This window comes from Diabrotica virgifera, chromosome 7 (assembly GCF_917563875.1).
Source record: "Diabrotica virgifera virgifera chromosome 7, PGI_DIABVI_V3a".
Classification (NCBI taxonomy): domain Eukaryota; kingdom Metazoa; phylum Arthropoda; class Insecta; order Coleoptera; family Chrysomelidae; genus Diabrotica; species Diabrotica virgifera.
The window spans coordinates 15,786,765-15,809,684 of record NC_065449.1 but is presented as its reverse complement, the minus strand read 5'-3'; the positions used below and the strand labels follow the sequence as shown (position 1 = coordinate 15,809,684).

General features: G+C 31.7%; 1 protein-coding gene across 3 annotated transcripts in view; it reads right to left on the bottom strand.

Annotated features, from left to right (window-relative positions):
* Positions 1–8: 8 nt before the first annotated feature.
* Positions 9–22,920, bottom strand: part of LOC126887968 (stromal interaction molecule homolog) — a 149,322-nt gene continuing 126,410 nt past the window's right edge. For 2 of the 3 annotated variants that reach the window (XM_050655927.1, XM_050655928.1), the window contains 2 exons: positions 20,253–20,376; positions 9–15,121 (listed from right to left, as the gene is read on the bottom strand). In XM_050655927.1, coding sequence (XP_050511884.1) covers positions 14,761–15,121; positions 20,253–20,376 — 485 coding nt within the window. In that variant the 3' untranslated portion in view covers positions 9–14,760. The remainder of the gene's footprint in view (positions 15,122–20,252; positions 20,377–22,920) is intronic. The other variant, XM_050655929.1, reaches the window with a different exon arrangement.

Sequence of the window (22,920 nt, the reverse complement as noted above, 5' to 3'; positions counted from 1 at the left end):
ACAAGATATAAAATATATTCTTTATTATTTAAATTACATACTTGGATTTACCGTTAAAATAAATTAATTACAAATCACTTTTAGGTCATTTTTCTCCAATAAATTATTAAGTAGTGATGTCACAAGTCATACATTTTATTTGCTAGAATCATGGAAGCCATGTTAATTTTACGTCACGCTTTTATTTTGAGGTTATGATTAGAAAAAAATACTTTCTTAGCAAATCCGCTGTTTTCTCTAACATGATCTTCTATAAGTGTTACAAATAGATTAAATCACAGAGACGGTTTAAAATGATTTAAATGAATAAAATATTTAAATAATTTTAAAATTCTAAAAACTGAAGAAAGCCATAGAAAAGAACTAGCAGCGGGATTATTTCGAAAAAGAGAAATCATTAATTTTAGACTATTCCGGTGGTGTGTGTTGACGGAATTAATTAAAAATAAGTGTAACAACGAACAGTAATATATTTATTTATTTTGGGTAAACAAGCGTGGTGTTTTGCTTATATCTCGAAAGGGTATTGTTAGCGAGAGCGAGGGTGTGTCTGAATCGTTCGCATGCTGTGTAGAGACTGACTTTGCCGGACCACCAACTATTATGTCAACTGGTTTGCGGTTTTGCGATAATGGCCAGAAGAGCCATAAATTACTGCATCTGCCTTTTAAAAGATGAGAACCTTTTTGTATTTTAAGAAGTTGACATGAAGAGTGTGGCAATCTGGCATTGTAATCAATTAGTGTTTCCTTGAAAAAAACATTAATCTTCTACAATCTGTTTGGGGATACATTTTCGTTTCTCGAAATCAACGGCCCTTGTTGGCATATGGTTTGTGAATTTTAAATGACTAATGTTATTTCGTTTTGAGAAAAGTTATTAAAGATTAAGAAAATTAAATTAGCAAAAATAGTAATTAAAGCGTATCGCTATAAGACCATCACAAACAAGAACACCAATAACTGGATTTTCAACAGAAGACATTGTGGTAGCATGAAACACATTGAAAGCTGGAAAAGCACCAGGTCCAGACAAAATTATACCTACCAGAATAAAAAGAAATCACGAATGATCTTCTAAGAAGACAAGTATTCCCTAAAAAATGGAAACTAGCTAACCTATTACTCATTCCAAAACCTGGCAAAGAAATCGATTAACAAGAGACTTTTAGGCACATGTGTCTACTAAATACACAGGACTTTCCAATATATTATAATATATTATAATATTAATATATGACATATGACAGAAGCTCGAAACAAATGAGAAGCGTTGAAAAGTCCTATTGGGCAGGAACCTATAAATATTAATAAAAATAGTAAAAAGTAACAGAAAACTGAGGAATATCTGAACGGCAATATGGGTTTAGGAAAGGGAAATCTACAATAGACTCAGTGGGAGGAGTAATAGAAATAACGGCCACATGTAGAAGTAGGGGAATGGTAGTCTTCTTTTTAGATATTAAAAATGCCTTTAATTGTGCAAGCTCGAAAACAATAATAAATATATGAAGATATTAGGAAGTATCTCCATACCTTCAAAATTTAGTAAAGGAATACTTCACAAAAAGACAAATAAGCACAGCAAAGGGCAATATAATGGAGACACACGGTGTGCCACAGGGTTCGGTTGTCAAACCGATGTTTTGCAATATCTTTTATAACGACATTCTAGATTCTAGAAGATCTATAGGACAAGGGATACAGGCCGTGTCATACGCAGATGATTTAATAGTATGATAACCTGCTTATCATGAACTCGGCAAACAATGCGTTAGAAAAAAGGGTTAATGTTTGGTTAGCAAACAGATAATATCTAAAATATGCTTCACAAAAGACAGAAGCAATCATACTGAAGGTCCGAGAGACAGGGATCAATATCCCCTTCATGGTGGAAGGAGAAAGAATATTTAGTGGTAGTTAATCATTTTGTTGTCCTTTGATTTTTGTCATTTTGTTTTATCCGTTTGTTTGCATCTTGATTGTTCTACCTATCTAATTTGATTAAAATCATTTGCCGGAGTTGAATAAAAGTAAATTGTTTCTTCGTTAAGCACATGACTTGTAACATCACTAGGTTATAGTACATAAATTTTTTAATAAATCACTAATCTCTCAGCTTGCCTCCTAACTGTCATAATATATTATTGCACATGTAAACTTTGAAAATGATTCAAAAACAAACTGTACATGCAAGCTGACAGACCTTGGTAAAAATCACACTTTTATTAGTATATTTTTCACAAGAATCAAATACTTCAAAATACAAAAGTTACTGTAAATTGTGTATAAATATAATTGTACAACAGTGTGGCAACCAATACACTGTGTGTTACCGGTTGCCTACAATTGCAGCAATTGTGTTTGTCGACGTTATGTTTCATGATACGAATGATTTATGTTTTATATATTATAATCTACGTTTTTAGAAAACTGGATGTAGTATTGACAATACTAGAATTTCTCTATAAAAGGCTAGTTAGCAGCGGTAGATTTGATCTATTAGAGAATTCTATGATACTTTCAAAATTTCGTACGGCTATCTTTGCAAATATTTATACAATTATTATACCAACTAGTTTGACCTATGTATGTTTCAAGTATTCTGATTCTAGTGGCTTCTAGGAGGTACTTTGAAGTACAATAGTACTTCTTCCATAACGCCTATAAATTTGCTAAGGTTTTTTTATCACAAGTTATACACGGATAAAACTGAAAATAAAGTACAAAAAATTTAAAAAGAAAACTTATATTCCGGGTGCAAAAAATCATCAACTGCAAAACAATTTTCGTCATACGTCATAGACATTCGTTATCCTAATGTATGATGCTGTTGCTGACGTGAAATATGACGTAAAACGACATCTGTTTTGCGTTTACTGTACTAAAAATATTTCAAACAGTCCAATGGTTGCTCCTAATTGAAAACGAGAGTGCGATTAAAATACAGCGGTACAATTCTGTCAAAAAGTTCCGAATATTCTTTTTTTTTGTTAAATATCAGACTTAAGCATAAAAAAACTGAAGGTACTACCAAAAAAATGTCTTTAAGTACTAAATGGAATAAGTTATGTCGCTATATTATAGGAGAGGATAAAACACTCCTTTGTAAACGAGGATATTATTGTGGAAGACGACAACTAATACCTATTGGTTGGTATAAGTGTAGATAACAATGTAACAAGTTTATTAGAAATCCGGTCGACAGGAATAAGTTACTATTTAGAAAATCTAAGTCCCCGAAAATAGTGCGTTCCTTTAAGGTATGGATACAATACACAATTTAGTATAGGCGTAACCAGGGGGTGGTTTTGGGGGTTATAACCCCCCCCCTTTTGGATGTACTTTGAGCTCTATACGCTTAACACCATTATTCCATACCCCCCAGAGACCTTCAAGTAAATGTAACCCCCCCCTTAGGATCATCCTGGTTATACCCCTTCAGTTTAGAACAAAAAAGTCCTATAACATTTTTTTCTAAAGTTGACCGTTTCCAAGAAAAAAATTACATTGCTCTCCATATAAGTGAATTTTTATTTTCATAAATTTTAATGACATGGCAACGTAGCCTAGAAGAACTTGCTGTGACTGTGGAAATTTAAGCTAATAACCCCTTGTTTATTTACTTTGAGGTGCGATTTTTGGGGTTGTTGACATCGTAGGTACCTACCTGCAAAATAATGGATATGGGTTTGGTTGATATTTACATTATTTTACCTACCAGATGCAACTGACCTACCTAGATTTTTGAGTTGCGCGTTGTTGCCAGACTTTAATTTGCATATCAAAATATATTTTCGTTTTTTGGTCAAACGGATCAATTAGAAAAAAATGTTATAGGACTTTTTTGCTCTACATTGTACCTTCTACCTATACCTTTAAGGAACGCACTATTTTCGAGGACACCCTGTATATTGAATGAATATTTTATTCTTTACAGGTATTTTCGTATATATTCATGACATGACCTGAATTTAATCACAATAAGTGACAGTAGATGTGTAAGAAGCTTCTATTATATACTTATCTTATAGCTTTGTTGGCAGACAGTCCATGACTGATGTCTCACTGATTCGCATGCGCAGTTCCGTTTTCAAGCGCTTGAAAACGGAACTGTGCAAGCAAATCTGTCAGAAACCAGTCATGTACTGTCTCTGCGAACAAAGCTATTTTTTAATCTTGGCACAATTGACAGCTGACACATCAATTGCTCCATGAAAGGAATAAATAACAAGTGACTGAACAGATGTTATATGCATATAAAGTGTTAACAGAGAAGAAAAATAGGTGATTGTACAAGTCACTACAAAAGAAAGGCATTATAAAAAGCTTCTACTCACATAGAAATCTATTTTAATACTTTTAAGCATCATACAATTGACAGGTGACATAGGAATTGCTCCAAGGCAGGACATAAATTTCAAATGACAGAAACATAATTTGTCAGCTTTGTTAAAGATGGCAAATGACGTTTAAAGCTTGTCACGCACGGGGAGCTATACTATAATATTCCGTGTATGCAGGCTCACTCATTACTATAATAGAGAGCGATATGATATAATATAATATATACATATTACAGTATAGCTCCCCGTGCGTGACAAGCTTAATAGTCATTTTCGAACAAAAATGCAAACATTACATGAAGATAATCACAATACATGACAACAAGGTGTAAAATAGATGATATATGACACACAACAATTGAAAAATAATACAAAAAGCTGGTATTCATATAAAAACTCATTTTAATTCTATTAATTTTAAGCGTGGCACAATTGACACCAAAAAGATAATGAAGGTGTTGCTTTTTTGTAGTAACTTATTACCTGTCGCACCCATGATACAATAACTGAAGATATGAGATGGAGTCGGTGGGCGGGGCATATGTAGCTACGTCACTCTGTGAGTAGAACAGCATTAAATTCAGTGCTGTCGTATAGTAAACGGTGTTTATTTTTTGTTTAAGGTGAATTTTACTTATAATTTGTTAAACTTTTATTAAAAATGAGGTGTGCCGTGTTTGGTTGTAATGTGGACAATCAATCACAAGATTTCGATACGAATATTAAGTTTTTTAGTTTCCCAAAAGACAAAAAAGTGCGATGTGTGTGAAAACAATTATGTAAACGTAAACGTGCAGAAAATTTTAACGTTAACAAAACGCAAACAACGTTAACAAACGCAAAATGCAAAAATTCTCCTAAAAATTTCGATGCCTTAACAAAAAGAAGCTATTTCATCCCAAAATTTAGCCAAAGCGGGAAAAGGCAAAGTGGATTCTGGTAGAGTGCAACTAACTATTTTTATTGGGAAATAAGCCACAATTTTACTAAAAAATGATTTTATTAACGTTTCGACGTCCAAATCGGATGCCGTTGTCAAAATACAACAAATATTAATGAATTAAACAAAAATGTTGTTGCCAAGTAAAAAAAAATTCTTCTAATAATTTATTTAATCTGACTCATTTATATCGGCAATTCAGACATAATATATTATACATTTTAAAGGAGAAGACTTTAAAATGATATTGCCAATTGTTAATTCGATTACATGAAATCAACCCCAACTCAAGAATATCCGTCACAGAAAAAAATCATAGCATGTGATCTGTCTTTAAAAATACAACCACATGCAACGGTGACAGTAAAATTCTCGCGTTAGAGATTCCATAGTAAGTCACGAGGGAAAACCAGGAAAAAACCTCGTGATACTATCCCGACATCGTCAGTATTAGGTCTTACTTTAGTTTACTCTCAAAACTAATACCAGATTCTAATATAATACTTACGATAATAATAGTAAGAACTAATACTTACGATGTCATGATAGTATTACGAGGTTTTTTCCTGGAACAATTGGCAATATCATTTTAAAGTCTTCTACTTTAAAATGTATAATATATTAAGTCTGAATTGCCGATATAAATGACACAGATTAAATAAATTATTACAAGAATTTTTGTTTAATTCATTAATATTTTTTGTATTTTAAGAACGGCATCCGATTTGGACATCGAAACGTTAATAAAATCCTTTTTTTGGTAAAATTGTGGCTTATTTCTCATTAAAAATAGTTAATTACAAAAATGCCACAAGAAAATAGCTTCAGAACGACAGTAGAGAGCAACGCTGTGTATTATACAGTATAATATATAATAAGACCTATCTTGCCTAATAATAAAAACTCATGTTTGTAATTGATTTCTATTATTAGATTATGTTCTCAATAATTATATTTAATCATACTAAACAAAACAGCACTTCTCGAAAATTTCACAACTGATATTAAAAGCTAAAATCCCCAAATCATAATGGCAATGCATTCGAAATGTGATCTACTCACAACGTGACGTCATGCGCGACCTGAACGAAATTAGGAACGCTGCGTGTCATATCTTTGGTTATTGTATCATGTGGCGCACCCAACATATCAATTTTGAAGATTTTCGGTTTGAAAAGTAAAAAAAATGTATGAAATATAGGAAAAAGTTGATATATTTTCAACTATTATATTTTATTCCAAAAAGCCATACAAATTATGTTCACAGAATATAGTCAATTTGATATAGGTTTTCCATCACTTGATCAAAATTCAAAAGGTTGCATTATTTTACCAAAAGTTCTTTCATGCATTATTTGAAAGAGAAGAAGCTAGTGGTTGAATAAACCTTTGTAGCTAATCACAATATCACATAGGGGCATCATTCTCTCTGAAATAGTTTAAAAATATATAAAATTTCACTTAAAAAATCTTAATATAAGTTATAGTAAATTAAATAATTTCCCTATAATATTAACAAATTAGTTCATTAAATTAAATCACCACTAACCAAAAATCAAACCGGCTAAATGACATTTTCGTATTGATTACATTATGATACCGATATTTTAGAACTGTTAAACGTCAAGCAGCGTTGCCGAATGTCTCAGTTATGTTGAAATTAATAAAATTATAAATAATTTCACTTTTTCATAACAAATATACTATTTTTTTATATTGAACAATGTGAAACAATATTGACCGTTTGATTTCTACCTATACTAAATTAATTTAAAATCGAGATGCAGTAGAAATAACCAAAACAAGACACGTTAAATGCCTTCTGGAAGAGTCACGTGAAGGAAATTTGATGCTGTTTCGATTATACAGTAAGCGTCACGCTAGTAGACACATGGGTACGTACAGGCCCGTGCGCAGGGGGGGGGGGTTTGGGGGTTCTAACCCCCCCATCGAGAATTTTTCCACATAATTTTCCACTAGCAATAGTCCTTATTCTACGAAAGTCAAACCGACTTGATAATAAATATTTTGTTGTCAATTTTTGTTTCGACATTCTCAACTTTCTCGATCTTGTGCACGTTTTTTTTGAATTTTCCCGCCTTTTTTACCTCCTATTATCAGTGTCATTGTGAATGCAACCATCGATAGTATCGATTATGGAGACCTGTAAGAAGGAGTGGAAACGCAAAGCATCGTTTGTGGGCTAACTGATGTTTAAATTTAGTTAATAAAAATATAATATGTAAATTAACTACAGACCGACAGTCTGACTTTTATAAAATTAATGTTAATTTTTGTGAAATATGTCTCAAAAAATGCATTGTTTCGACAGACAAAATTTTCAAGATCCTCCGATTATCACTACCATTTTCAGGTTAAAATGTTAAAATAAAAACCAATAATAGGTAGATAATACACAAATTTTATTTACACCGAACGAAATAACATACAAACGAATATAATCCATGAACGTTATAAATAACATAAAGACAAATCATTATAAAAAAGTCTATTAACTCTGGGTAGACATCTGGGTAGACGAAGTCAAACTTTGGCGTCAACGCATCGCCGGAAAGAACGTTAAAAATTCGCTTGAAGCACTCGATGTGTGCAATGGAGATGCGTTTCCAAATGTACATCAAATGCTTCGCATTTTGGCAGTTCTGCCTGTAACGACAGCAACGAATGAACGCTCCTTTTCAACATTGCGTCGCCTCAAGACTTACCTCAGGTCAACAATGTCTGAAGATCGGCTGAACGGATTAGCTTCGCTCAATATACATCGCGATGTCGAGGTCGATCCGCAAAGAGTTTTGGAGAAGTTTTTTTCTACACCTCGCAGAGTTAATTTATTATATAATAACTGAATATCAAGTCAAGACCAAGACACAATAAAATGTCTTCATTTATAAGAAAAGTTTCTTATTATTTTTTATTAACTTCATAACCTAACATGATACACATATGTCAAACCCCCCCCCCCCCCATAAACGAATTCTGCGCACGGGCCTGGGTACGTAATTGCTAGGCTTGGGTTAATCCGGCCCGTTCTTACCTGTGACTGTCATGAAACTATTGTTACCTTGCTTTAAAAAAACTTTATTCAGTGGCTACAGTAGCGATCAACAGGTAGCAACAAACGCGTTCCAAGATTGCGGCTGTAATTTTGAATATTTTGTCGAGATATTTGGCACACATATTCGTAATATAATAAAGAATGGCGGTACAGAGCCCAAATTGAGAAATATATTAGTATGTGGAAATTACTCTGTAATTAAATACAATATCAAATAAAAAAATATGAAAAACAATTTTTTAAGATACGCTTTTCTTTAGTTACGAGTGACTAAAATTAAACATATTATAAAAAATCAACCAAAAAGTAAGAAATAAAAAAAAATCTAACACATTTGTCAAAGAAAAGCATGGCGCGTCTTCATCGAATAAACGGTTTTCGCACCACACTTTTCTTTAACGAATGTTAAAGAAAAATAGCTTCAGAACAACTTTAACGAATGTGTTAGATTTTTTCACTTTTTTTTATTTTTTGCTTTTTAGTTGATTTTTCTATATGTTTAATTTTAGTCACTCGTAACTAAGGAAAAGCGTTTCTTAAAAAATTTTTTTTCATATTTTTTTATTTTTTACTTTTAGTCTTGCACTTTTCAAACAATAAAATATATCGTCATGTTTATTAAAATATGTACCTATAAAAAATATGATGTACAAACATGAAAAGTAGTCGGAATCGGCAAAAAATTTGAATCTTTATTGTTTATTTATGAAGCATAACGTAAACAATTAACGTAAAAAGTGAAAGTATGTATAGTTCATATAATTAGCCACAATCTGTAAAAGTTTCAAATTTCTTCATTATAAAAAACAAGAGAAATTAAGCATTTTCCGTTAAAATCGTTTTTTTTTATTTAGACAATAATAAACAAAAAATGTTTTTATTTACTATTCGTGTATTGTTCCCGCGAATGCATATGTCTGCAAATTTTTAGTCATTTGCATTGTAGAAAAGGCAGTCAAATTAACGTCTAAAGATTTGACCCAAACGATTGAACTAAAGAAAAGCGTTTAATTGATTATACGACAAAACGAATTCTAATGTTAATTGTAGCACAAAACGTCTCTACCGGTGGTTTTTCTAAGACTACAATAAAAACACGAAATTTTTGAATTCGAGTTTTGATTGAAGTTTTATTTCGTATCGTATTGAAATTTGACACGAATAAACTCCGATTTATATATGTATAAACAAATATATGAGCGTTCAAAATTTGAAACTTTATTGTTTATTTATGAAGCATAACGTAAACAAATAACGTAAAAAGTGAAATTATGTATAGTTCATATCATTAGCTACAATCCGTAAAAGTTTCAAGTTTCTACATTGTAAAAAACAAGAGTATTTAAGCATTTTCCATTAAAATCTTTTTTTTATTTAAACAATTAATAAAAATAAATTTTTTTTTATTGATTATTCGTGTATTATTTCCGCGAATGCATATGTCTGCAAATTTTCATTCATTTGCATTGAAGAAAAGTCAGTCAAATTAACGTCTAAAGATTTGATGCAAACTATTGAAGTAAAGAAAAGCGTTTAAAAAACGAGCCTGTACCGCCATTAACAAGAACAAAAAAATAAACTTTTTTATCCCATTCCTAGATTTTGTGTAATCTTGGGACTACTAAATTTTTTTATTTCTAACAAGAAATCGAACATATAACTAATAACTAATTAGGCAACATAGAGAAATTATCACTGTCATAGCCTGCGTCAGATTTTCTCTAATCTGTTCTGTCATCTTTATCGATATCTGTTCAGTGCAGTAGTGTGTTAATTTAAGAATTCGTTATTGTTGTTTCATAGGAAAGTGTGTTTGTTGATAGTTGATTTATTATATTTTGTTGTTGTTGTATAAGTTGTTGGCCTTTTTGAAAATAGATTGTTGTTAATTGTGAGTTTTAGTTATATGTAGGTAGGTAAGTATATTTTACGTAAAAATATTTCGAATTCTAATGCGAGTATATAAAGTTTTAGAAGGATTTTTAATTCTAAAAATATTATCAATAGTTTAACAAAATGGGAAAAGTTAATCAAACGAAAAATAAAGCGTATCCTTCCAAGAAAAAGTCCATTAAAAAGCGTGCCAAAATTATGAGAACATCGAAATTGGAGCCACCACAAATTTTAATAATGTAAGTACCTATGAGAAGTAATCTACTGTTGGCATAAATAAAAAAAGTGTGAAAAGTTGTTTCCCATGAAAATGAAATTTGTAATAAATCTATGTTTAGGTACAGAAATCCTGACTACAGTACAAATGCCAATTTTTTTAGGTAGATATTCAAAGTCCTGTCGCCAGTGGGGGTACAACGGCCTCCTTTATTCAGATGGACTTACCCAAGTTTTTTATGTATTTTGACCCGTAGAACACGAATATTTTGGATAACAGTTGATCCGGATGTCGATAAGATTGTTATAAACAAAGAACTTGAGGAATTACATAACAGCGATTTCTCGCAAAACAAAACATTTTTTTGTGTTTTTTTGGGTCATTCTAAGCAAAAAATGTTCTGACAAGTTTTATTTTTATTTTTGATATTGTTAATATTTGAAGTAAAACTTTCGTTCGTCTTTAGCAGATACCGCCACGGCATTCATGCCATCATTTGGTTGTGAACCGATAACGGTAGCCCGAATTTTAGTAGTTCAAAGAGAATGAAATATGCACCTCTGATGAGACCCTAAGAAGGGTTGAAGGGCTGTTCGACAACGAAATTATTATTTATTATATTTCGTGCAAATACCTATGTTAACATAAAATTTTCACCCATTTTGGTTTATTTTTATAAATATTTATTTACTAGGGATTTACGCGATGTCTAGAACTCGAATGTTGTTTTTTGATTGGAATGTGTCTAAAGATATTCAACTTCTTATCTTTACCGATGAGCCCAGAGAGGTTGAAGAGGGCGAAACACATTTCTAAGAACTGGTGTTTGGATCTTTGATTCTATTCAAAAAATTTTCCCAGCCCGAAATGGTGGATGTGTGAATTGTTCGTAAGGGGATTTTTCCACATTCTCTATTTCATTTGTTTGATTTATTTACTAATATCAAAATTGTTTTCTATTACTTCCATTTGGCGCGCCTATGAGTGAAATTGTCAAAATATTATTCTTAGATAATGTCGATTACCACCGTAGCCAAAATTTCGCAGACCTTAGGAAAAAGGGTATGATACTATCTCCCGAAGTTGCTACCTGTTGATTGCTACTGTTTGCTCTAAAAATACCAACAATATACCAATACTTTGTAATTTTTACAACTTTAACACAATGACAACTATAAACTTCAAATAAAACTGTTCTATAATGTGTCAACTTTTTATGTTTATATTGGTTTCTATACATTTTCTCACGTTCTAGACATAAAAGTAAAGAGTGCAACAAGTGAAGGGTCCAATATTGTATTAGCTCAATGTACCCGTGTGTCTAGTAGCGTGGCGGTTACTGTATGTGATCTTGAGTCAAAGCTACACCTACCATATAGAGATGATATTTTCTGTAAATGTTTGAATATTGTTTAGAATTGCATATTATCATTATTTGCAGTGATTTATAGGACTAATATTATTAGCTTTCTTTTAAGTAATAATATTTACTATTCCTAAAAGATAAACTTATAAAATCAATCGAATATTAAGTAAATAAAACAAATATTAGTAATAGGAACTGTTACAAACGTTTCAATCATCTCTATCAAAGTGCGTTTTTACATTGCTGACTGGAACAAAATATAATAGAAAATATGTAAAAAAAATTATTTGGGTCGTATTTAACTCTCCATTATGTAAGTACGTTTTAAGAAGCTAGTAAATACTGATATACACACAAATCTTTTGTTGTTGAATGCAATACAATTGACATATCAATTGATAAACGACATGAATTTGACATTGACATGACAGACAGATGACATCTATTTCTCGTTTTTAATTGCAAAATTTAATAAATAACTAAAATATTTATTAAAAGGTTTGTGTGGACATCTAATATATTGTAAAATAGCCAATTTATATACCAAAAGAGACTACAGAGATTATAAACAAATACACTGAATATCAGCTTACGAAAGTCAACATTTTTGTAAATACTCGTTTATATAAGTACAAGAACAGGTTCAAGACATCACATAATAGTTTTAGATGAATAAGTCGATATAAATAAGTTAAAGTAAATAATTAGAGTATTACAATAATAAAAAAAGTGACAACTCAAAACAATATAAGTATTTCGTGCTGTTTCTTAATTCCTTATTCCTTTTTACATTCCGAGTGTAGCACGCCAAATATTGTAAATTTTCATTGCGCAGGCGCTAAAACGACCGATTTGAGCGGTATCATAGCCACCTTTACTTAACAAGCCATGAAGTTGAAATTTGGCAACATCTACTGGTAGACCGATTAATTCTGACAGTTCTCATTTGTTTTTAAATAATTTTCACTGTATTTACAGAGAAACTGAAATATTTTACAATATTTCGTGCTCCAAATTATAAAGAACATTTAAAGGTATGTTATTAAGATGATTTTAGTTCAATATAATATATTTTTATATAAACTTGCGTGCATATAGAAATCCGTCCACTTAAATTTTTTTTCATTTTTAATGTCTTATATTTCCTAAATCTGTTGGCAGATTTAAGTTATTTTTTAATATGTTATAGCCTAATTCTTTTAAAATACCGCTGTAATAATATTGTTGCTAACCAGTTAAATTTTTATGGTGTACCGGGCATTTATAAAATACTGAAATTAAAACCCAACTATAGACTCCGGTTTTCTTAACATTCTGTTTTTTTGATTAATTCGCTTATGTTTAACAACTAGATTTGTTCTTTATCAATTCAGGGTGTTTCTAAATAAGTGCGACAAACTTTAAGTGGAAAGGAACAAAATGTAAAATTTTGACGCCTGTATTTTAAATGTAATCATTTTTTTCGAATCCTGAGAAAACTAATAAGTATTTTTGAAAAATTTAAACGCAGAATGGAAGATTACTTTATTGCCGAGGGCAGAAAGTCCCTTAGAATGAATAAAATGGTTTTTTTAATGACATATTTGAAACTAAAAATCACATTAAATTTTCTTAATTTTTCACCCCTGTAACTTATTAAAATAAACATAGAAGTTTTCAGGGACTTTCGACCCTCGGTCCTAACGTAATCTTTCATTCTGCGTTTAAATTTTTCAAAAATACTTATTAGTTTTCTTAGGATTCGAAAAAAAATGAATCCCGTTTATATTCTTGTTATTGCTTTTCTTTTGTATAATAAACGTTACTTACAAGGAATTACTTTTAATATTATTTTGTACAAACTTCTAATTAATAATATTTTCTTATTCGACTCAAAAAATACTATAAATTTTACCAGAATTTGCACTTTAAAATCGTAGTTTCGAAAGCGGTAGTCCGAAAGTCGGACTACGGACGTCATCAATTGCGACGTTGCCTTTTTCTCTTCATGGCTTGTAAAGTAAAGGTGGCTATGGCGGTATGGACATCCTAAGTCTTGACGTCACAAAATTGGGAGGAGCTTATATTTGACTCCAAACAATTTGGTTTATAAGGTTAAACACTCATAAGGAATTTTTAATTTATTGTTTACGTGGCTTGTGTGACAAAATAAGACTTTTAATTTAGGTATTTAGTTCAAGAAGCGTGTCAATTAAGAGATTTTTATTCGTTTTTGCCCAGGTGAGTTAATTTAATGCAATGATTAGAACGTGAACAGTTTTGAGGTTATGTTTATTTTCAACCACTAAGTAATACAAACCACCTGAGCAAAAACGAATAAAAATCTCTTAATTAACACGTTTCTTTAACGAAATACCTAAATGAAGTCTTATTTTGCCACACAAAGCACATAAATGAAAAATTCCTTATGACCATTTAACGTTACAAACAAAATTGTTTGGAGTCAATATAAGCTCCTCCCAATTTTGTGACGTCAGACTTAGGCTGTCCATTGTATAAGTAAATTATACAATGGAAGGCGCAAGTTTGTCTGAAAGGTAGGCAACACTAACGCTTCGCTGGTACGCCACTGAATGTGCGATCAGTTTGAGCTTTCGATCATCAAAATTGAGGTCTAAAGGCACACTATATTTTTATTTGCTTAGTATCTTTTGTAGTCTACTTCCAAACATCTCGTCATGGTACTAATGAGACTCATCAAAAATTATCAATATATACAGAGTGGTTCGATTCATTACATTGTATAAACATTGAATGACGATAAATACTCCGAAAATAGCACCAAAGAACCACAATGTACGCACAAACTAAAGAAACTGCGTAGTTCTATAATAAAAATAAACAGATCAAGGTGTATGTAGTACTCGGACAACTGGTCTTAAAATTAGATAACAAATTTCACTAAATCGGAACGGGGTTCTCATCAGTCCGCTTTGTTCTTACTTTTTTTGGTGAAGAAGTTCAATTTGCGTTTCTTCTTTTTAATATCATCGTCTAAGATGGACGAGTCGGTCGAACAGATGTCATCTTCTACGGACGACGCAGGTTGTTCTTTGATCGTCATCTGCCGTATGGAAGACTTTACTTTGGCGGATTCTAAACTAGGCTCGGACACTGATTTGGATTTGGCTTCGTAAACTGGCGAGATTTCCGACGATACTGATCTCGTCATCACTTTGCTGATGGGATTGGCGACAGTCACGTTGAGTTGGCTGTGGCTGATGCTTTTAGGGTACGTGGTTAACTTATTCACATGTCTAGGTGGTGAAGGAATTTCATCAAACCTAAAACAAAGAACAAAAAAAATTCAAAACCATTGACAGTGGATACAGAGCAATTACTTAAAGTATGCAAATGAATCATTACTCAAGGATCAGCGGATCTCTGAAATTATTCTGTCGAAAACAAAGCGACGAACTCCAGAGTTTTGTACAGAAGTGAAGGAAATGGCGTGTAAAGAGAACAAAAAAGTTTACCTGAAATATATGTCAACCAAGACACAAGAGGTATACGATAATTACAAGACAATAAGAAACGAAACACATGCACTTTGTAAGTAGTCTGGGCTGATTATCGGAGAATAGGCCATTTTTGGGAAAAGTTATTTACCAGCAATTTTATTGCTGGAATCGAATCTTATGATTGTATATATTAATAATATAGATATGCAAAGGCCGCAGATAGTGTGCTACTTTTTTTATAAACAAAATGGCTCCCGAAAATCGTGTTTTTTTCAATTTTTGCTCTATAACTCCAAAGATTTTAACTTTAGACCAAAAACACTCAAATAAAAATTCACCGCAATTAAATTCTGCATAGAGACGTGTTTTTTCCGATTTACTTCGGCGAAAACTTTCCCCGAAAAAAGCGGGTTTTTCCAACAAAATCTTTAATTTTCAACTAAACTTTTAGATAAGTAGTTGTTAATCAATAATTAAATAATTTGGTAACGTAAAAGCTCTTTCCGTATATATTATAATTCCAGAAGCCGATGGAAATTGAATGAACAGTTTAGCAACAATTGAAATGTTAATTAAAAATTTACGGTCGCTATAATAACGACAATAATTATGATGCATAAGAATAACTATGATTTTTTCATAAAAAGAAACTATACCTATCTAATGTACTTTACAGAATTGAAATTGGACTATTTAAGCGGCCTCAGGAATATTTTAAAATTATAAACAATTTTTTGGTTTATAAACAAATAGAATATCTCGGGAAATTTTAAACTAAGTTAAATTGTGAAAACGGTATTCAAAAGACAGCGGCAGGACGCTTCTTTTAAAAGAAAAAACGTTTAATTATGACGAGTGGTTCCTGAGATACAACCGGTCAAAGTTGGCCGGAATTTACGGCAAAGATATAAACAATAAGATCATAGTTTTTAAGCCATCACCTTTTTATTTTTGTCCTCTTTCTCCACACCAATTTTCATATCTTTAAAATCCTCATAACATATATTATTATAATAAAAACTATCGATAATACGTGTGAAAATTGCCAAAAATAGCAAAAATTCCAATCAAGAATTAGGTTGGAGAAAATGTAACCCTCAAAGTTCAAAATCGGTATACGTTAAAAAAAATGCATTTTCTCGGCTTCCCATGGAGCAATTTCCTTCATTCTTTTTTTGTTCCCAAGTAACTCGACTAGAGCCATCGAACTAACGCATTATTAAATGTCAAACTTGCTTTTGTTTTGTTATAATAAATAAATTTATTTATTATAACACAATATTTTAATTTGTTTAAATAAAAATTGTTTAAATAATTATACAGCTTTCAAATGAGAATATTTATGTTTTTAACTTTAAAAGGTACACTTGTAGTAAGTTTATCTAAAAAAAAAGCCTACAACTGGAAAAAATATGTAATTTTCTGTTCTTATAAATAAATTAATCTATTATAACAAAACAAAAGCAAGTTTGACATTTAATAATGCATTAGTTCGATGGCTCTACTCGAGTTATTAGGGAACAAAAAAAGAATGAAGGAAATTGCTCCATGGGAAGCCGAGAAAATGCATTTTGTTAACGTATACCGATTTTGAACTTTGAGGGTTACATTTTCTCCAACCTAATTTTGGATTGGAATTTTGCTATTTTTGGCAATTTTCACACGTATTATCGATAGTTTTTATTATAATAATATATGTTATGAGGATTTTAAAGATATGAAAATTGGTGTGGAGAAAGAGGACAAAAATAAAAAGGTGATGGCTTAAAAATTATGATCCTATTGTTTATATCTTTGCCGTAAATTCCGGCCAACTTTGACCGGTTGTATCTCAGGAACCACTCATCATAATTAAACGTTTTTTCTTTTAAAAGAAGCGTCCTGCCGCTGTCTTTTGAATAGCGTTTTCACAATTTAACTTAGTTTAAAATTTCCCGAGATATTCTATTTGTTTATAAACCAAAAAATTGTTTATAATTTTAAAATATTCCTGAGGCCGCTTAAATAGTCCAATTTCAATTCTGTAAAGTACATTAGATAGGTATAGTGTCTTTTTATGAAAAAATCATAGTTATTCTTATGCATCATAATTATTGTCGTTATTATAGCGACCGTAAATTTTTAATTAACATTTTAATTGCTGCTAAACTGTTCATTCAATTTAAATAGACTTCTGGAATTATAATATATACGGAAAGGGCTTTACGTTACCAAGTTATTTAATTATTGATTAACAACTACTTATCTAAAAGTTTAGTTGAAAATTAAAGATTTTGTTGGAAAAACCCGCTTTTTCCGGGGAAAGTTTTCGTCGAAGTTAATCGGAAAAAACACGTCTCTATGCAGAATTTAATTGAGGTGAATTTTTATTTGGATGTTTTTGGTCTAAAGTTAAAATCTTTGGAGTTATAGAGCAAAAATTGAAAAAAACACTATTTTCTGGCGGCATTTTGTTTATAAAAAAAGTAGCACACTATCTGCGGACTTTGCATATCTATATTATTAATACATACAATAATAAGATTCGATTAAAGCAATAAAATTGCTGGTAAATAACTTTTCCTTGTATTTTGCTAATTAGCCCAGAGTAAAGTAGAATAAAAAAAATTATCATTGGGAACATTTTCCGAAAGAAATGGAACATGATTTTTATGGTGTACAAAAAAAATTTGGCGCTGCATAGAGGAAAGAAGAACGGAGGTAAAGGAACTAATAGAATCAAAACACATAAAAAAGGATACATGGATTGACTATCTAAAAAAGCTCTACGTGGAGGAAGAACAAATGACGCCAGAACCGGAATCATCAGAAGTATCTACAAATGAAGAAGTTAATATAAATACACAAGAAGTTAGAAAAACACTCAAAAAACTGAAGAACAGAAAAGCTGCAGGTAAAGACGGATTACCAAACGAATTAATGAAATATTGTGGAGCAGCCATGATAAAACAATTAACAATATTAATTAATAAAATCATAAAACATAAGAAAATACCGGAAGAATGGAGAACGAGCGAACTAATTCTATTATTAAAAAAAGGGATCGAACTAGTCAGAAAACTACAGAAGCATAAAAGTGTTAAATACTACCCTAAAACTTACAACTAAAACAACATCCTTCAAGAATGGATGACTAAATAATTATAGATTGAAGACTCAGATAAGACATCTTTAGAAATAGTAGAAGAAAATTAGGCGGAAAGATACAGACGATACTGTGTTTATATCGGAGAATATTGATGATCTACAGAAACTAGTTCAAGAAGTTTATGCAGCATGCATAGATTAGGGCATAACCCTACGTTAGGCGCGCGGTTATTGCTGACGAGCCTAGTCGCGCGGTCTACGATTGTAGACAAATTGTTTTTTGTCGTATAATACCGGATTTTGACAAAATTAACAAATTCATGGTTAATAACATGTTTATTTATGTCCGTACTTTGATATTAGATATGTTTTGTTCCTTGGCTTTTCTCATTTTGACAGTGGTAAAATTAAAAACGAGGTCATAATTTTTTGGGTCTTTATTCGCAAGTAAATGAAAATGGTCACAAAAATAAGCTCAATCTAGTAAAAAACACAAATATTTTTTATCTTTGAACTTCTAGAATGAACAATAGGGATGAATTATAAAGAATACAACTAAAAATTAAAAAAATAACAAAACTATTAAATGCTAAAAGTGGCACAATTTTAGTCCGTCAAACATTCAGTGCAAATATCCCTGAGATGATCCTTGTTTGCAAATTTGTCACATCTTTGACTTGCCGTTCTTGTTGACATATTGCAAATTCGTGCACAAATACAACATCGTCCCACGTAATTTGTTGGAATATTAGGGGGAGGAAGTATGACTTTTTGAACTCCGAGCAGTACGCGAGCTCGTCGTCTAAGTTCTCTTAGCAGGGAAGGTATAGTTGATCCATATTCAATTTGCGGTTTGATTAGTTCCCATGCTAAGTTTTCAATGAAGTCGCTTCTTGAAACTTTTTCATTCATGTTATTAGCTTTATATACACAGCAGGCTACATATTAGCTTTATATATACAGCTAAAAACTGGAACGCGCTTAGTCGCGCGGTCTACGGTTGTAGACCAGTGCTCTTTGAATAATGGTAAAAAAATAATGCTAATAGATCGGCGGCGTTTAGCAAACTGAAGAGTAAGTTGGAAGTATTAGTGACAGCTACTAAGCGGGATGGGGGATTATGTGCACTTTTCTGCAAATAGCGACCACTTAAAGGAGAGTGGTCTACGATTGTAGACCGCGCGACTAACGGAGGGTTAAACATGAACCTAGATAAAACAAGTGTAGATTTCGGCATATTTTGTTCAAGTCTGGAGAATATCATTGCCTACATTTTTTCTAAATATTTTTTTTTGATATTCTGTACCGTAACAGAATTATCGACGAATGCCACACTAAAAACTCATCATTGTATATAATTAGGTACCTAGAACTGTTGAAAAACTTAATAATCCGATTAAAACCAAATTGCATTCCTACTGTACTACAATGTTAAACAAATCTCAAATCAACTTTCTAGAATAACACACAATTTTCTATTTAGATTTTACCAAAACATTGGATGCATTACTGGACTAACACACTACTAAAACATTGGATGTATTACACTGAACTAACAAAATAAGTAAATATTGGAGAAGGTTACTAAATTGGTCGATAGAGGAGTGATACATTTATAGTAGGACTAGGCAATTTTAAATGGCCCCTACCAAGAACTGTCAAAGTTTGGTCAAGTCATTATTTTTGGCTTCATCTTTTAAAACGGTATAAAATGATGCAATATTGTGAAATAATCTAAACATAAAGAATTGTCTTCTATTTATACGTTTGACAATTGATTTCGTTTACTTGTAATCTGCACAGAACAGGACAACAAAAACCCACACATATAACAGTTAAATCAATAGCTCAAGAAACAAAAACTTACCCTTCATCGCCGACAGAAAAATGGATGTTGCTTTTGCTCCCGATTTTCGCGTCACTGGTACCGCTTTCGTCTTCCTGCTTACTGGTCTCGCTACTGGAGGAATCCCCGTCTTTACCATAATACCCTGCACAGATACATCACCGTCTATACCACCCTGTTAGTACTATAACATGCAGTTTTTCCCGTAAGGCACATATTTTTTCCGATTTAGTCTATTAAATTATTATAAAAAGTGTTATGTATCAGTTAGTATGTTTAATTGTTATTTCCGGTTGTTATAAACGTTTTTAGATGTGGCAACATGGCTGTACAACCGTCAAATCAAGTGTATTTACGTTAAAAATGCAGTTACGTCATTACTTGAGATCCATGAAATGGAACTGATTTTGTTGTGTTGTTACTGTATAAAAACGAGAATGTCTGTTGTACAGTGCGTCCACAAAGTAACGCATAAATTCATTATTTCGTAAAGCGGCGACTTTAAGGAAAAATCCTGAAACATGTCGATTTTTATTTTTAAATTACAATTTTTTGGCATTTATATCATACTAGTGACGCCATCCATCTGGACGTGATGACGTAATCGATGATTTTTTTAAATGAGAATAGGGGTCAAGTGATAGCTCATTTGAAAGGGTATTAAATTCTCTATTTACTGATATAAACATTGACATAATTATTTATACAGGGTGTTCAAAAAAAATTTAATTAAATTAATTCAGACAAAAAGAAGAATGCATGTAATTTATTTAATTCAAAATACATTTTTCTGTTGTCAGAAAAGAAAGAAAACAAATTTTATTTGACAAAATAATTGATTTTCGCTTAAATTCAAGGTTAAAGCTGCCACCCACCTGCCCCTTAGCAGTTTGAACATTTCGTTTAAGCGAAAATCAATGTTTATTTCTCAAATAAATTTTTTTCTGCTTTCTAACAGCAGTAAAATGTATTTAGAATTCAATAAATTACATACAGTCATCTTTTTGTGTCAATTAATTTAATTTGAAAAAAATATTTTTTGGACACCCTGTACAAATAATTATGTTAATGTTTATATTAGTGAATAGAGAATTAAATACCCTTTCAAATGAGCTATCACATGACCCCTATTCCTATTTAAGAAAATCATCGATTACGTCATTACGCCCAGATGGATGACGTCACTAGTGTGATGTATATGCCAAAAAATCGTAATCTAAAAATAAAAATCTACCTGTTTCGGGATTTTTACTGAAAGTTGCTGGTTTACAAAATAATGAATTTATACGTTACTTTATGGGCGCACTGTATATCCCCGGGTTTCCCCCTTAAACCGCCCTCGTAGGGAATGGGAAATCTGTACACTGTAAAAAAATGTTTCAAACATATGTAGCTGAGAAAATTTGGACCCAAAATGTTTATTAGTATGTACCTACTTTTTGTGTAGAAGGAACGGTTCTCTCAGAAACAACGCTTGAAGCGAGGGGTTTTAGAGGAAGGCTCGAGGTTACGAATGGCAAACTTTTTTGCATATTTTTTAGAATCCCAAAATTCAGCCTGTTCGTATGATTTTTACAGGTTCAGCGGTATTTTTGTATGTGACGACTGAACTAATTGTAATATTGCACCGATTTGTGATTTTCAAAGTCATTTTTATTATACAAATATTTTTTCACAACTAATATCTTTATTTTTATTGTATTAGGTCTGGATTCCGCGTATAAAAAAAGTTGATTAATAGCAAGCTGAAAATTTGTTACTAGCTTAAGGTTGTCTAGTCGGATAAACTTTGATATATGGGAACACTGGAACAGGGGCAGTTTTAATTGTGGAACAGGTTAAAAATTTGGAACGGTTACACTACGAAAACGGCACATTTATTTTGTCCGACAGAACAGACTTAAACTCTTCGGACAGAGATTAAACTCTCATGCAAAAATCAGACTGCTATTTATCACCTGTCATAATTCCTGTCATTTGACATACTCTACATGTTCCACTCATTAAAACGTCCATTTGGTGATAAATAGCAGACTGATTTTTGCAAGAGAGTTTAATCTCTATTCGGAGAGTTTAAGTCTGTTCTGTCGGACAAAATACATGTGCCGTTTTCGTGGTCTGACCCTTCCAAATTTTTAACCTGTTCCACGATTAAAACTTCCCCTGTTCAAGTGTTTCCATATATCAAAGTTTGTCCGACTAGACACCCTTAAGCTATTAACAAATTTTTAGCTTGCTATTAATCAACTTTTTTTTCATACGCGGGATCCAGACCTATGCCGTTTTCGTGGTCTGACCGTTCCAAATTTTTAATCTGTTTCACAATAATTAAAACTTCCCCCTGTTCCAGTGTTCCCATATATCAAAGTTTGTCCGACTAGACACCCTTAAGCTATTAACAAATTTTCAGCTTGCTATTAATCAACTTTTTTTCCATACGCGGGATCCAGACCTATACAGGGTGAGGCAAATAAAGGGCCTATTAGAAATATCTCGAGAACTAAAGGCAACAGAATCATGAAAATTGGAATAAAGGGGTTTTGAAGGATGATCTATTAAATGAAAATATTTTCATCTCTTTGCAACTTCCGGTTATACCGGAATGGAAAAACTTCGTTTTTTTAAATGGGACACCCTGTATATTTTTACATTTTTGGATTCTCTTCGATGTCTTCTTTCTTAAAATATG